At 51.6% G+C, this 16789-nt stretch overlaps 1 protein-coding gene and 1 non-coding gene across 2 annotated transcripts; one reads left to right on the forward strand and one right to left on the reverse strand.

Moving 5' to 3' along the window:
- Nucleotides 1–4638: 4638 nt before the first annotated feature.
- PSMB3 (proteasome 20S subunit beta 3) lies at nucleotides 4639–13442 on the reverse strand. The gene is made up of 6 exons (XM_047846032.1): nucleotides 13304–13442; nucleotides 12811–12995; nucleotides 10969–11076; nucleotides 7225–7402; nucleotides 5667–5761; nucleotides 4639–4753 (listed from the first exon to the last, which is right to left on the reverse strand). The coding sequence occupies exons 1-6, from the start codon at nucleotides 13304–13306 to the stop codon at nucleotides 4705–4707; spliced, it is 618 nt and encodes a 205-aa protein (XP_047701988.1). The 5' UTR covers nucleotides 13307–13442; the 3' UTR covers nucleotides 4639–4704.
- An 843-nt stretch (nucleotides 13443–14285) lies between these two features.
- Nucleotides 14286–14359, forward strand: TRNAN-GUU (transfer RNA asparagine (anticodon GUU)). Its single transcript has one exon. It is a non-coding gene; the product is annotated as a tRNA-Asn (tRNA).
- Nucleotides 14360–16789: the final 2430 nt, after the last annotated feature.

Raw genomic sequence — 16789 nt, forward strand, 5'->3', positions numbered from 1 at the left:
CCTTGCAGAGAGGCCTCCTCAAGCCCCAGGGCCACCATGTAGATAATCTGATGCCCTGTGCCTGTGGTCTGTCCCCCTGGACAGTTGTGGCCATCAGGGAGTGCTGCTCCCCACCGTGGAGTGTGGCACCCAAGCCTGAGCTTGCCGCAGAGTCACTTGAAGATGTGACCCAGGAAATCCAATGTGGAGGCCTGAAACGGGATTCGACCTGGCCCAGCTTTGGGGCTGTTTTCCTTGATGCCCCCGTCTTAACTTTGAGCAGATCTGCCACCCCAGGGGTGCTTCGGGAGTGGCTTCCTGCAGCTTCGTGCAGGGTCCCCACCCACCTGCTGAGCTACCCAGGCCTCAGAACTGAGCCGGGTGTCATTCTGTGATGCCATCAGAGCAGTCTGGTCTGGCTCAGAGAGAACAGCCCTGTGTTGGGGGAGGTACATTCCTGCCCCTTCTCACCCCCTCACCCGGAACTGGGGATTTGGGATGATCTATGGTAAAACTTTTGTAGATAACCCCACAGGTGCGATGAAAGTTTATGGAAACATTTCAAATGGATGGATTGGTTTCCTGCGGCTCCCTCCAAACCTGGCCAAGTTCAGCTTCTGGAGCAGGAACCACCGCCTCCGTGCCCTACCTGCAGCGTTTAGGTGAGGGGGGAATGGAGGCAGCATTCTTGGACTCCAGTGAGGCTGCTGGAACTGTTCTGGAAGAGGCAAATAGGTCAGACAACCGCCCCCCGGCCCAGGAAGGGGCCGTAGGCAGCTCTGAATGATCAGCAGCAGCGAGGCCATGAAGTGACTTGGGGAAGAACTTGGAACCAAGTGGCTCACGGAGAAAACAGATCTGACTTAGGACGGGATTACGTAGGAACGATGTTTGGACTTGATTTCCCCACCTCCTAATCAAGAATGGAAATTTGGATCTGTCCCTCGGGAGGCCCGCATCTTCCGAGCTTGGCGGGCTATCCTCCAGCAGAGGCCACAGCCTTGGGCTCCCACCGGCTTCCTGCGTTTGGTCTGCTGATTATGTTGCCATCATGTGTGTGAAAAGTGTAACACAATCCATCGGTTAAAAATGAGCTACCAGGTATCTAACTTCTTTAACATTGAGTTTTGTGTTTTTTGTGGGGTTTTGGGGTGGTTTTTTTTTTTTTTTTTGTATATTGTTTACATTTTGAGAGTAGCATTCTGTTTCAAATGCTTTTTTTTTTTTTTGACAGTATTGTTGTTTGGGTCAAAACATTTGAGCTGTGGTCGGGTGGACTTTAGATTTTTTTAAAAGGTCATTCTCTGTGCTATCTTCAAAACCTTGGGTTTGGCCCTCTAATTCCTTTGGCATTCAAATGTTTAAAAGCTATTTATCTTGGTTTATGCCAGTTTTCTTTTTCTTCTTTCTGTAATGATGCCGATGTGTTTGGTTTGTGGTCTGAATGTGGAGAAAGTGAACTGATGGCCAAGCCTTTGTCTGCCCCCACTCCTTTCTCAGAGCCCCACCTTCCCGCTCTCCCTGCAGAAGGCATCCAAGAGCAAAGGACTACCCTCAGCCTTCCTCTCTGGAGCCCTGAAGAAAAGCTCAGCTGTCCCACGGCACCCTAGAATAATTTGGGGGTCTCCTAAGAACCAGGTGTAAGGATAGGACGTGACGGACTGGGTGAAGCCCGGGATGGGGGTCAGGGCAGGATTCCTCTCCATTCCCCCCACCTTGACCACCTAGCCAGTTGCAGCTTCACCCGTCCTGAGAGTCTGGGGCTGAGAAACCCAGGCTGGTCCTCTGAAGACTCCGCGTAGACCACTAGATGAAGGCCTCTGGCCCTTGTTCCTATTAGTGAACCACTGAGTCTTTGTCCCCCCACCCCCACCCCAGTGCAAGCTCCTTCCCTGTGCCCTGCGGTTTGGGGGTACAGGGCGGGCTGGGAAGCCAGCAGTTCCGGGAGCAGACTGAAGCAGCGCTCCATCTCTCCTTATCTAGCTCAGGGGTTACTGGTCTGTGGCGGGTGCCACGAGTCGCCCCTGTGGCTGTTCTCAGTGGCACCTTCTAAGTTCCCACCACAGGCAGCTCTCCCTCCCCTCTCCCAACTCCTACTGTTTCTCTCGCCTGTGCTTTAGGCCTCAAACAGGTCCCCTGGTAGCGCTCAGGGCTTGGGACTAGACTCCTGCCCTAGTTGACTTTCCCTCTTCAGTCTGCCAGGGTCTGCCCTGGGGAGGTGGACCAAAGACACAGGACTTCTCTCAGTAGCCAATCCCCACCCCCCCAATTGTCTTACCAATTCAAGTTGGGAGGGAAAAAAAACTTCAGCACTCCCTAGCATCTGAGCTACTCGAGTGTTAGGGGCCAGAAGGGACAGTGTGTTTAAATGGCCCTTACAGCTCTGGCCTTATATGGCTCCCCCGAGTCTAGGGACCTCACTTCTTTCTGGCAGAAATGGGGGGGGGGGGGGGCGGGGGCCCAGCCTGAGCACAGAAATCAAAGGGAAAACACATCCGAACAACTGCCCCCAAACCTACCAGCCACCTGCAGGGGCAGTGACTGCCTAGCTTTCCTCTGAGATGTGCCGCCTACGAAGAGTGCCTCCAGAGGGAAGGGGAGACTCAGCTGTCCCCAGCGAGTTGTGCCGAGATCCTTCAGAGGCTGGGGAGGAAACTTCCAGAGGAGTTCCTTCCCCCTCGCTCAGAGCTATTTTGTGAGTTGTGAACCAACAAACAGCCTTTAGGGGGAGGCCGGTGCCGCTCAGCACACCTCAACATCAGGTCAAATCATTGTAATCAAAAAATGTGAATGAAGCTGAGATTCAGCTTTTGGGGGAGCAGGATAAATACGACCCCTTCATGTGTGTGTCACTTCTCGGTTCTCACCGCACTCTCCATTTTTTAAATAGGAATTTTCAACCCCTTGTGCTTGTCTAATGTCTGCTCGGAACAGTTCGAGACACTGTTACTGTTTAAAAATGCATGCATGTGAAGATGAATCTCCAACCCAAGGAACAAATAAAACTCAAAAAACTTTGTGTACACATCTGTCATGTGTCAGTCCTTTGGAAACGAGCCTTTATTTTTCTCAGAATTAAAAGGTTTTGGCCCCAGTTTCAAAGGCTGCTTGGGTGAAATCAGTGTCTGGCTTGAGTTTGGAGAAAGAGTATATACAGGCCGTGATGTGACTTTGGCCGCCTGCTTTCAGATGTGGCTAACAGAGCAGCGGTTAAGAGCACAGGCACCAGAACTGGGCAGCCGTCGTGACCTTACTGCGCACATTGAGAAATGGACAAACCACCCGCTTCTCGCCTCTCTTAACTACGTAAAACCAGCACTGGCTAAGAGCCACACACAACTACCACCCCTGTCCCAGCTCTCCCTTGACTGGCTATGTGGCTGACTTTGAACAGGTGACCTCTGTGTACCTCATGTTCTCCATTTAGATTGAGCTTAAAAATCTAGTGATCCTCCCGGTGTGGTTCTGGGTGAGCAGGATCAGCAGCGCCTGGGAATCAGAAATTCCGGGTCCCTCTGCAGATCTGAATCAGAAAGTTTTTTTTTTTTTTATTTAATTCTATTTAAATCCAAACATGAGGTGTAATAATGGTTTCAGGTGAATCAGAGTTTTAACAGGTCCTCCAGGAGATTCTGATGGAGGCTCAAGTTTGGGAGCCGCCACCACAGGTTGGAAGCTGGAATAATTTGGGGAGCTTTTTGGAAAGACAGGCACCCAGGCCTTTAAAAGCCAGTTAAATCAGAATCTTGAAGGATGGTATCAAAGCATGTTTGTGGCTAATGTGCACCCAAGGTTAAAAGACACCTGGGTGGCTCAGTCGGTTAAGCGTCCGACCTCGGCTCAGGTCATGATCTCCAATTTGTGGGTTCGAGCCCCATGTCGGGCTCTTTGTGGACATCTCGGAGCCTGGAGCCTGCTTCGGATTCTGTCTCCCTCTCTCTTTCCCTTTCCCCTGCTTGTATTCTCGCTCTCTCTTTCAAAAATAAGCAAACATTTTAATAAAAAACAAAACACTGATCCATAAGCCTATTACTTGTAGTTACTTAGCCAAATTTCTACCTGAAACTATGAAAGATTTAAGAGTTTTCCTATAGGGGTGCCTGGGTGGCTCAGTTGGTTAAGGGTCTGACTCTTGATTTCAGCTCAGGTCACGTTCTCATGGTTTGTGTGTTGGAGCCCTGGGTCAGGCTTGTTACAGTGCGGAGCCTTCTTGGGATTCTCTCTGCCCCTCCCCTGCTCATGTGCTCACTTTCTCTCTCAAGGGAAAAAAAAAAAAAAAAAAAAGTTTTCCTGTAGAATTGAGTGCAAAGCATTCTAGGCTTTGGGGTCAAATAGAATATGGGTTTACATCTTTGCTTTACCATTTATTAAAGTCACCCTGAACAAGTTAACTGCCCATAAAAGAAGATTACGTCAGCTGCCTTAAGTCACCATGATGATTAAATTCTAGAATGTGTAAAGCACTTTGTGCCGGGCCTACCACACAGCAGACACTCAGCAAGTGACGCGTCGATGTTCTCCCCGCTGGTGTACCGGTAGAGTTGGCTGCAAGTCCAGAAGAAAACCCAAGGGCTGAGCTACACCCTGAGGAGCTATCTGTAAGTGCCTAGCGGGGATCAAAGATCTCGGGTAAAAGTCCCAAAGACAAAGAAGCAGAAGTGAAAGAAAAAAACTATTTTATTTAAAAAAAAAAAAAAAAAAAAAGTAGGCTCTGAGAACAGAGGGTTAGTCCATGCGGGCCTTCAGTGTCCTGGTGGTAATCCTGTCCTTCTCACTGCAGAGGGAGAAAAGTCACAAAACATCTACGCCATTCTAGACTGCAGAACGGAGCTGTCCAGCCAATTCTAGGTTTGACTGTCTTGCTCATGTTGCACTAACCTTAGCCTGTCTGCTCAGCCTGGGATGAGGAAGGGGGGAAAGACAGGAGACTAGTGACAGCTCTCCAGGGCGGGAACCACCAAGAGTAAGAGGACGGCCTGACTGCACAGCCCGCCGAAGAAGGGCAGGAGCTCCCCCAGGCCCGGAGGACCAGTCATTTAGGAAGGACGTTTCATCCCAAGGAACATAAAAGGGCCCGAGGGTGAATTGTCTGCTATCAGCCCCAGTCTGTTTTTCGTGATAATTGAGCAAGCTACCCCATAACTAAAGGGTCCAAATGCTTATTTGGGGATGTGCCCAAGGAAAGCTGTCGGGAGGACATCTACTTCATCCATTCGGGTTCCTGGTGACAGCTCCAGATGAGAGGAAAGGGGATGGCAGTTAGGGAGCCGGCTGGGGCTGGAAAATCATTCCCAGCGCCCGGAGCACCAGCCAGTCGTGGCTCAGAATGTCACCCAGAGGCGGGAGTTGGGAGAGGAGGGAGTCACCTAGAGTCTTGACCAGTCTGCAGTAGCGCTGCTGTGGCTCATCCCCACACAGGTCCCTGAGACTTTGGGGACACTTCCTACTGTGAGCAAGTAGGGAGGAAACTCAGGGTCACGGAGCCTCACCTGACAGAGGCCAGGGGAACCGCAAGAGGCTCCTTGCCGCCACCCTTGGAGAAGCATGGATTTCTGCTATCCCAAGCCTGCCACAAGCACCTTTCCTCCCTCACTCCTGATCAGGGGGATGGGAAGATGGGGTGTTTGTGGGGGAGGGGAGAGGCAGGTGTACGCAAAGTTTCTAGACTTTTTCCAGCTCGTACTCACATGACGTGGACAATGACTCCCATGCCTGACACTGCATCCCGATCCACGGCATTCAGCATGGCTTGTGAGATGGTTTCAAACAGGTGTTCTGGATCCTGCCAACAAGCAGAAGCCTCAGACCCTAACTTGGTTGAACCCTTTAACTCTCTCTTTTCTAGGCTCAAGATCCCCAACTCTGGCCACCCTCACGCCTGAAGTGAGGGACGATTCCCAGGATGTGGGAAGCCCCCTCGGCTGCTCAGAAGGAAGCAGGTTATGTAAGGGAAAGCGAAGCCCTGAACTGCCTCTACTAACCAGCAGTGTGACCCTGGACAAGTCACATGTTCCTTCGCTAAGTTCAATCCCCCTTCTGTCAAATGGGGAGAATCCCTATTTGACTTCCACGTGCTTTAGGAGTTGTCCATGGGCTCTCCTCCTGGGTGTCACACAGGTACCTCAAAACTCGATCTGTCCAACCGTCAACCCACTCCCCAGCCCCCCAACCTTCTCCTTCTCCTACGTCCTCCATCTGGGTTGGCTTCGTGAGAAAACTCACGACACCCTCATTGTCTCCACCTCCCTCACTTCTGGTTGAAATGACCAAATGCTCTAGACGCCAGAGGCACCCCTGCCCCTCCCCTGACGATCTTTGCTCAGGCCTCGCTCAGCGCCTCCTGCAGGCGAGCACGAGAGCCTATGGCATCTACCTGCGGGTGCCGGTTCCTACCTACCTTTGACATCAGGTACCGGGGGAAAAGTTCAGACTCTGGAACGGCATTCAAGGCCTTTTGAAGTCGCAGCCCACTCTTGCTCTCCGCCATCATCTCCCCCCACAGAGCAGCCACAGCAAGCTCTCTCATCACCGAACACACTCGCCCCTCTGGTACCTTGGCACAGGCTGTTTCTTCCGCCAATCAGACCTTTTGTTTCCTCTCATCCTGGCAAACTGCATTTTTTAACACCCGTTTGGGGGTCTGTCTTGCTTCACCAGACTGCAGTGAGGCCTTGAAGACAGGCCAGCGGGGCCCGGCAGAGCTGGCACAACAGCCAACCCTTCCCGTCAGGGACCGTTCCAGTCTTCATGTGTTTCCCTCACACTGCCCCTCCTAAGGTAGACTACGCCGTTATCCCCATTCCACAGCCGAGGTCATGGAGGCACAAAGAGACAAAGTGACATACCTGAGAACATAACTAAGTGACGGGTGGATCCAGGTTTCCAGCCCAGACAACCCGGCTCCAGAGCCCATTCCGCTGACCCGCCTCGGCTGTGACCCTACACCTTGTTAAATGTTTGTTCAACGAACGGGTGTGAAAAGCCCGTAAGGAGTTACTCCAAGGTAAGGAACCATCTGCTGTTGCGGCAAATATCTGACCGGGGTCTCCTGACAGATGCTGTTCTCCCTGGAGCCAGCCTGCACCAAGGCCCGGCCGTTTCTGGACACCGTCCCGAGGCCAAGCAGCTGTGGCTCTCTCCTACCTGCGTCACTCTCTTCATCGTGTGCCACATAAACACATTTTTCCCCGATGGCCAAGGGGTGGACACCTCAGAGCCCGGCCCCACTCCATGCCACCAACTCACCATGTTGGGCTCCCAGAGGGACTCGCACATCCCATACATTTGTTCGGAGCAGGTGCCGCTGACCACAAAGTCGTCAGTCACCATGGGGCAGCCGATGAGGTCTAGGGAGCAGATGAAGGGCTTGAAGGTCTTCGGGTCCAACCCGGCGATGACTGGCTCTGTGTAGTAGGGGCCAAACCTGTGCAGGCCAGGAGCAGAGAGAAACCAGGACTCAAGAACAATCGCCTTCTTGTTCAGACCTACCCAGAAGACTTTTTTTTTTTTTAATGTTTATTTATTTTTGAGAGAGCAAGCGAGCATGAGTGGGAGAGGGGCAGAGAAAGAGAGAGAGAGAGAGAGAAGGAGGGAGGGAGACACAGAACCCGAAGCGGGCCCCAGGCTCCAAGCCGCCAGCACAGAGCCCGACGCGGGGCTCGAACTCACAAACTGTGAGATCACAACCCGAGCCGAAGTCAGTCCCTTAACCAACTGAGCCACCCGGGCGCCCCTCAAGACTCTAAGAGTCACATGTTCTACTGACTCAGCCAGCCAGTTGCCTCCCATAGGGCCAGCTTTGATTCACCCTTCCCCACCTCCTGGCATCTGACAGTGCTTTAAGACTTCTTTTCCCTGACACCTGCCTTCATAGCCTCCGCCCCCCTGACCCTCTCTTCCACTTCCTATTTCTGGGAATTCTGAGTTCTTCTACTCTTCCCTATCCTCACCAAAGTCCTACTACCATTCAATTCTCTATTCATGTATCTACCTATACCTCCACTCCTTTCGAAAATGGACTTGAAGCAGTTTATAGGAAACACACTAAAAAATAAAAATCATTAAAACAATAACAAGACACCCAGACTGAACACAAAGTTTTGTTCTGAGTCTCTTGGCAGATAAGGCAAAGAAGGATACTCAGGAAGCTGGGTTATTTTTGTTGTCTGCCTACAGGAAATAGATTATCGGACCTTTGTCCTAGACCCTGAGCTCTGAGTAGACCTAATCTCAGAAATCTATCATAAAATACTCAAAAGCTGGGACACCTGGGGGGCTCAGTTAAGCATCCGACTTCGGGTCAGGTCATGATCTTGCAGTTTGTGAGTTCCAGCCCAGAGCCCAGAGCCTGCTTCAGGTTCTGTGTCTCCCTCTCTCTCTGCCCCTCCCCCACTCATACTGTGTCTCTCTCTCTCTCTCAAAAATAAACATTAAACCAAAAAAAAATCCGCAAAAGCTAATGGCCGTTATTCTCAATAAAAATAGTAAGTAAAGATGTCTTATCTTTATTTTTAAAAAATGTTTATGTATTTGTTTTGAGAGAGAGAGAGAGAGAGAGAGAGAGAGAGAGACAGCAAGCACGAGCAGGGGAGGGGCAGAGAGAGAAGGAAATAGAGAGAATCCCGAGCAGACTCCCCGCTGACAGTGCAGAGACCAACATCAGGCTAGATCTCACGAACTGAGATGATGAACTGAGCTGAAATCAAGAGTCGGACACTTAACTGACTGAACCACCCAGTCGCCCCATCTTGTCTTTATTTACCTATGTCTTATATTGGCTCTCAGTAATACCTGAGAGCATGACCTTAAATTATAGCTCCGTAAAAGATAATTCTAAAAAAAAAAAAAAAAAAAAAAAAAAAGGTTCTGTCCACTGCTTAAGTTTGCAAATCACAGAATTAGTCGATCCTGCTAGAAAATCCCTGACTTCAGGTGGGCTTGTACAGAAAGCTCCCAGTTAGCTGAGAAGCTAGGACTTACCAGGTCAGCCTCAAAAATCCTGTAGTTTTCTTTTTCTTGTTAAAAGATTGTTTTTTTTTAATTTTTTTTTTTCCAACGTTTTTTATTTATTTTTGGGACAGAGAGAGACAGAGCATGAACGGGGGAGGGGCAGAGAGAGAGGGAGACACAGAATCGGAAACAGGCTCCAGGCTCTGAGCCATCGGCCCAGAGCCCGACGCGGGGCTCGAACTCACAGACCGCGAGATCGTGACCTGGCTGAAGTCGGACGCTTAACCGACTGCGCCACCCAGGCGCCCCAAAAGATTGTTTTAAGTTACCTCTACGCGCAGCATGGAACGCGGACTCATGACCCTGAGATCAAGAGCCGTACCGCCTGAGCCAGCCAGGTGCCCCCGTATTTTTATTCCCAATAAACACGATGGGGCACTGGCTCAGTCAGTACAGCATGTGACTCTTTTCTTTTTTAAGTTTACTTACTGATTTTAAGTAATCTCTGTACCCAGCACGGGGCTTGCACTCACTACCTTGGTTGTGAGTTCAAGCCCCGTGCTGGGTGTAAAGTTTGCTTGTTCTGCGCTGACGGTAAGGAGTCTACTCGGGATTCTCTCTCTCTGCCCCTCCCCTACTCTCTCTGTCAAAACAAATACATAAACATTCTAAAAAACAAAAACAGAAACATGAGCCATTATTCATATACTTAAATGTGAGGTAATTTTTACAGGTGTGAAAGACATTTCCCCCATCTACAATCAGTTTAAAAAATTGTTTAGGGGCACCTGGGTGGTGCAATCCGTTGAACATCCAACTCTCGAATCCGGCTCAGGTCATGATCCCGGGGTCATGGGATCGAGCCCTTCATTGGGCTCTACGCTGAGTGTGGAGCCTGCTTAAGAGTCTCCCTCTCCCCCTCTGCCCCTTCTCCCTGCTCTCTGTAAAATAAAGTTTAATTTTTTTTAAAACATTTATTCACTTTGGAGAGACAGAGCATGAGTGGGGGAGGGGCAGAGAGAAAGGGAGACAGAATCCGAAGCAGGCTCCAGGCTCTGAGCCGTCAGCACAGAGCCCGATGCGGGGCTCGAACCCACAAAATGTGAGATCGTGACCTGAGCCGAAGTCGAACACTTACACAACTGGGCTCACCCAGGCACCACACTCTAAAAAGACATCTAAGGAGCACCTAGCTGCCTCAATCAGAGTGGCGTGCTACTCTTGATCTTGGGGTTGTGAGTTGGAGCCCCACATTAGGTGTAGAGATTACTTAAATAAAAACTTCTGTGACTCTTCCATAAAGTTCAAAATTATTTCAAACTAAATGATTTAAAAAGAAATAAAGGGGAAAAAAAAAGAACCCCACTTGTCATTTTGCTACCCAGCTGTGCCCAGAGATGAGTAGAAAAGTCCCTGTGGGGGGTGCCTGGGTGGCTCAGTGGGTTAAGCGTCCGACTTCGGCTCAGGTCATGATCTCACGGTTTGTGGGTTCGAGCCCTGTGTCGGGCTCTGTGCTGACAGCTCAGAGCCTGGAGCCTGCGTCGGATTCTGTGTCTCCCTCTCTCTCTGCCGCTCCCCTGCTCGCACTCTGTCTCTCTCTCTCTCTCTCAAAAATAAATAAACAGTAAAAAAATTTAACAAAAAGAAAAAAAGAGAAAAGGAAAGTCCCTGTGGGGCTCTCCTTTGCTTCCATCCCAGCTCCTGCACTGGATTCTAGAGCTAGGCCTCTGCTTTCCTCGTCACAAAGTCTTCAAAGAAAACGGACAAAATTCAGGTACCCAATTCCTAGGTCCTGAGACTCTAGGGCACACTTTGCTGGGGTCAATTCTGCTGCCTGGAAGCAAGTTTGTCTGCTGTGTGCGTTCCCTGCCTTCTTCTGAAGTAGCCCTTTCTTTCCTGGTTGGTCGTCAGGCCCACAGAAAACAGACCCATAAAACAGGGTTATCACCCTGCAAATAAGAAATGGGAGAGGGAGGAGGAGGAATCATCCTCCAGCCATGACCACGCGGCCACAAAGTCCTGGGCTACACTTCCGCTCACCGTTTCTCATATAAGAGGTTGGCCACCATGCTCATGAGGGTGTAAGGCTTGATCTGCCGACCTTCCTTCAGCTCATACAGGTTCAGCCGGAACTTGAGGCGCTGGGCACTGTGACAGGAGGAGAAAGGAGTTAGGACGTCACTCCTGAAGGTGCCCGAGTGTCCACTCTGCAGAGGGCAGGAGGTACGTAGGGAAACACACAATCGCCGCCCTTGCCAAGCAAGACTCCCCTCTTCCTCTCCCGCTGATTTTCTCACCAGAAGTCCGGCCTCATGTCCACGTTTCAGACTTGCCCAACAAAGGCCACCAGTGCCACAGCTCTGAGCCCAGGACAGGCCCCGGCAGGGAGGAGGAGCAGACCAATGCCAGAAGCAAAGCTGCTGAGTGGGTCAAAGGACGCCAGAACAAAGAGCCTTAGACACAACCTGAGCTTCTCTTACAGGTGAGGAAACTGAGGCCTTGCAAAATTAGCAGTTACCTCCCACAAGCCTACAAAGGCGGTGAGAAAGCCTCCAGAAGAAAAGGAAACGGTGTGAGGGGCGGAGAGGAAGGCCGATGGAGGCCTTTACAGTGACGGCAACTTGAAGCTGTTGCCCTGATGCCAGAAGGAAGCATTTCCAAGTCACGTGTTCTTGAGACTTAGGGAGCTTCGACGGAAACAAGAAAACGTTCTGACCAACTTCCACCCACATTAGTGAACTAGTCTCTTGATCTTCTAAGAACTAAGTCCAGGAACTGCTGTTCTTTGGGCCACCAGCTTCCTGGAGGACCTGCCACTTGTGACATCTTCCCTCTTGAAACCCTAACCTGATCCTTTTCCTCTGGCCTCTCGTCTTCCCCCACCACTAAATGTCCAGTTCAGCTCTCGAACGGCAGCTAATTTTTCTCTACACATTCTGTCCAAAATCTGTTCCCAGAGGTTTAAAAGATCACCGATGCCTCTCTAGCCCCGAGATACGATTTCAAGTTCCCAAGTGCCCGAAAGATGTTCCTTAGGTCGCCTCGTCCCTTCAAAATTGGTGTCAAAAATCAGTCATCACCTTCCCCTAAAACTAGCCCGCCCGAATTTCTGGATTTCGGTCAACACGCTCAAATCAAAAATCATCTTGCAGACATTTCTGGATCACCTATATGCCAAGTAGTAATCTAGACACTAGTAGCAGATGAAAAAGACACAGAGCCCACCCTCAGTGAATGACTCTTTGGCCTCACAATAGCCAAGCAGCCACTAAGGCTGCTAAACTCTCAGAAATGCCTTCTTTCCTTTCCCATCACTACCATCCCATTAGGACAATAACCCTCATACCTTTTTTTTTTTTTCTTTTGGACCAACACAATAGCTACCTCTTTCATCTCCCAGACTCCTCTTCCTCTTAAATCCCAGGGCTTCTATCCACTAGATGAGGAACCTAGCAGTTAATATGCACTCATCTTGGACCAGGTATCTTTCTGTATCCCTTTCCCAACTAGACCTGAAGTTATTTAGGGACTGAGCACAAGCCCCAGGAAGACCTGCATTGAGATCCTGAGTGACATTCATCAACTTGCACCTTGGGCAAGAAACTCTAAGACCTTCAGTTTCTTCATCTGCAAAATGGGACGGCAGCATGGTAATGTACTTAAGCGGTTTAAATGAGTCCCTGCATGTAAGGTGCTCCGTGCAGAGAAAATGAGTAAATGCTGGTGAAAGCTGGCTAGGGTACAATTCTTTATGGCTTACGGTGTGTCCGGCAAAGTCTCTGATTCACTGGGGTAGATGACTGACACCTGGGCCACTCAAGACACCAGGCAAGGCTAGTCCAAGAAGAGGCGTGCGTGGGGGCGGGGACCCCCGACACTTACACAGTCTGGACATCGGTGGCCAGTCCGGCCAGACCTATGTACAGCCGATCGCCCATGGGAAAGATCTTCTGGAAGTCCGTGGTCACCATCTGGGCCTGGATCCCGAAGCGCCTGTCGGCAGCGATGGCCACACAGTTCTTCCCCTTCATGGCCATGACGGCCCCTCCGTTATAGGACATAATAGACTGCGGCAGACAGAGCGGAGGAACTCAGCGTGACGGGCCAAATGCGGCCAGAGCCCCCGGTGCAGCCCCTGATCCGAAGGCTCCTATGTGCACCGTCCTCCCCTCTGGAGGCGCCTGGACACCCCGAAGCCCAGCTGTGACATTAGCGCTGTGCAGCTGCGGGGAGCCGCCTTCGAACCCCTGGTCCTCACCGCGGGCGGCTTCCCTTCAAACGACCACCAGGCCCTCTCCGCCTCCCAAAGCTCCCGTGCCCCCTCCCCGTTCTTCAATCCCTACCCCGCGTCCCTTCTCCTCGCTCCCCATCTCACCATGACTGCGGCGTACTGGGACCCGCAATCGCCACAATTCCACTCAACCGGCTGAGGCCCCCCACTGCACAACCACTCTTGCTGCCTTTTCCCTGTGCGCCCAAAGGCCGACCCTTCCGGGACATTTTGACTTCCTACTGGCTGTGACTATCTGTCAGTCATCAGAACCGGAGTTTGGTTGAGAAGCCAAAACCCAGAATGGGAAGGCGGAAAGTGAAAAGTCACTGTTGAGTGCGGAAGAGCCTGGCGCCGCGGTGCAAGCTGGGATCGCGGCGGACCGGGACTCCCGGCTCGGAGGACCTGGGCTGGGACCTGTGTGCACGTGGGCTGGTGAAGCCCAGAATAGGGACCACGGTGTTGTGATCGCGCCGTGTTGTGATCGCGCCGTGTGGCTGAAGGACCACGGTGTTGTGATCGCGCCGTGTGGCTCGGGTGTTTTACGCTAGCTTGTTTCACTTATTCTTTCCAGAAATCCTTCCGTCTCTTATGTGCCAGGTACTATGCTAGGCTCTGCACATTCGCTGGCCTAGAACGGTGCCTGGTATTTAGGAGGCGCCGATTCAGTACATATTGAATGTTTCGAGGGGGGAGGGGCAAAGGGAGGGCGTCGCGGATGGGCTGCGGCTGCAGGGGTTCAGGTTCAAAGGGGAGGTTTGGAGACCAAAGGTGGTTATGCTTTTTGAGACCCCCCTCCCCACGTATCCCCAAGACTCAGGTCACCCTAAAAAAAGGACGTTTCGGGCTTTTCCATCTTCTTATCTTCCCCTAAGAGCGATCCAGAGGAAGCCCCGACTACCCCTCCCAGAACCAATAGAGGAGGGACGTAAAGGTCCCTCCTCCTCCCTTTCCTTGATTGGGACCCTTCCCTTTCTCCCCAGGGCCTGACTGCTTTCGCCCGATTGCAGGGTTTCCGTTGGATTCCTGCGCCGTCATAGGCTCGCTCCCATTGACTCGGCTCACCGCCACGCTGGCAGTTGTCGCAGTCTCTGTGGCGCAATCGGTTAGCGCGTTCGGCTGTTAACCGAAAGGTTGGTGGTTCGAGCCCACCCAGGGACGCTGCCTTTCTTTTTCCCCCCCTTCTACTAAAAGAAAAACCTAAGCGGTATCCTCCCAACATCTAAGATGCCGAATTCCGTTTTGAAACGGCAGATGTTTTTATCTGTAGCAAGTCGGAGGGTCATTGTGATTGAAAATTCCTTGATGTTCAGTCAATGATGGGATTATTTCTCCAGCACTTTCCTCCACCGCCTACCTCCCACCCCGCCCCCAGGCTGGATTGCAGGAAAGGCAAAGACAGAGGTTTTTGTCTCGCTGTGCAATACGTTTCAGGTTGCATTTTTCGTAGGATTAAGAATGAATTTACAGTGGAGGTGGGACAGTTTTCCCTTGTCTGCCTCAATCGATGTTACCCTCTCGAAATATTATGTTTGGAAGGGAAGAAAGTGGCGCCAGAGACAAAGGCAGGGAGAAAGTGTGGGATGAAGCAAAAGGTGAGAGACAACAGAGCGGTGATACAGAGAGACAGAAAAGGGAGATGACAGGGAAATAGGTGCGGTGAGTGGAAGGAAGACACCAAGAAAATGGAGGGAAAAGAGAAGCAGTTGATACGTGAAGCCTCCAAAAAAGGAAAACAACAACAACAAAACTATTTTTTCTAGAAATACAGAGCAGTGGGGCAGAGAAGGAGAAATAGAAGCAGCAACTGACAAACGACATTGTCTTGGGGAGAGAGAAGGCGCGAAGGACACAGAGGCAAAGACAGTCATAAAATCATTAGAGGAGCCACCCTCTCCTGCCCTTGTCATCATCTTCTAGGGGATCTTAATTTCACAGTAGCTCTTGGCATGTGCCAGAAATAATTAATTAGATTTCCCAGGGTTCCTGCCCTCTGGAGGCTTCTAGTCTGCGCCAGACACAGTGATTCTTCTGATGAGAAGTCGTCAGCTAGAGACCCCTGTGAAGTCGTACAACTAGCACAGAAGGCAGGGGACGCATTGGCACCTAATGGCAGCCGGAGGCACATTCCAGGAGGAAGAGCTAAGCAAAGGACTCAGGCAGTTCTCTTGGATATCTGGCTTCTCCTCAAGATTGGGCCCAAAGGACACCTCTTGTGAAAACCTTCCCCATTGCTTACCCACCCTTACCAGGTGCTCACAGGGCTGGTGCGGGCAACCTGGAGGAATACCCAGTGCCATGGAAGCTAACGGGACAGGCTATGTAAACCCACTGGGCCGTGAGCTCCTTGCAGGCTAAAGCCTGGCTCATCAGCTTTAGGTCTCCAGTACCTAGTACAGTATTTCACATTGGTACATGACAGGTGCTTCTTTGTCAAGAGACCAGAGAGCTTCACATGTGAGAAAGATTGGCTCTCAGAAAGTTCTCCTGATAAGTCAGAAAGGCCAGGGAGGTGGGGACTGGTTGCCCAGGATGGAAACATTAAAACGAAGTTTTAGTGAGTAGTGGGGTGTTCATCCCTCTGTCTGTGGTTTGCTAGTGACTGATGTTTAATAACTCTCCTAGGAACGAGTGGATGGACCCGCGTGAGTGTGATGGGCCCCCTAGCTGCAACACTCCGGGATGAAAGGACCAAAGTGCGGATTTACCAGCCCTCCTCCTCCTGGCTGATACCTGTCCCCCACCACCCCCCACTCCGGTACACACACTTGGAAGGCAGCCCTAGGTGCCCCTGTGGATCGTGTGTAGGATGGAGGTCTTCGGGAAGCCCCTACAGGTTTCTCTTGCCCCAGGAATCTTTTAGCAGGAAAGGAGTGACACTCCCTGCTGCGCTCCCCTCCCCACAAGGCAACTAGGGGACAGTAGAGGATGCGCGAGTCTTCCCTGGCAGAATTCGGGTTGCTGTCGACCCACTTGCCCTGGGGACAGTGGGTGTGTCCATGCCAAAAGCCCCCTTTCCAAGAGGGGCGGCAAACTCCTGGTATTCCCGCGTAAGGACAGGAGAGTAGGTGACCGGGCTCTCTAACCCCTCCCCGCATCTTCTCCCGCGGGTTCTCCGAGCACCCCCTCTAAGAGGAAATCTCTCCCGCCCATCCTCTTCCTCTCCGCCCCATTTGGCTGCTGTGGGCTGAAGGCTGAAGCTTCTGAGGTCACTTGGCGGCCAATGTCCGCAGGTCTCCTTGTCGCCGGCCAAAGGGTGAAGGCATTCAGTCCAGGGGGGCCCGGCTTCGGGGCGGCCTGAGCTGCGAGCGCTTAAGGAAGCAGGAGGCAGGCGCTACGAAGCTTGCGGAATATTTGTCTCCTAATTTCCTCACTCGAGCCACCCACCGCCAGTGCGCTTAATGGCCCTTCTGGCCGGATAATCAAGCTCTCTGGAGGGACAGACCCGGTGACCATCTCTAATAAATCTTGAATAACGAATAAGCGAATCGACCGTCCTAATGAGGCAGGGCCCGGGTCGTCGCCGTAACGGAGTATCGATTGGCTTTCCCGGCGCCAGCCTCAGCCGCTCCTCCCTGCCTTTCCAAGCCT

This window comes from Prionailurus viverrinus, unplaced genomic scaffold, assembly GCF_022837055.1.
Source record: "Prionailurus viverrinus isolate Anna unplaced genomic scaffold, UM_Priviv_1.0 scaffold_35, whole genome shotgun sequence".
NCBI classification, from domain to species: Eukaryota; Metazoa; Chordata; class Mammalia; order Carnivora; family Felidae; genus Prionailurus; species Prionailurus viverrinus.

What these genes read in the sequence shown, in the direction of transcription:
- PSMB3 (XM_047846032.1), bottom strand. An exon ending in AACCTCTTATATGAGAAACG is followed by an intron (nt 7,403 to 10,968) that starts GTGAGCGGAAGT and finishes TGGCCTGCACAG; the next exon opens with GTTTGGCCCCTACTACACAG. An exon ending in CCCTCTGGGAGCCCAACATG is followed by an intron (nt 5,762 to 7,224) that starts GTGAGTTGGTGG and finishes GCTTGTTGGCAG; the next exon opens with GATCCAGAACACCTGTTTGA.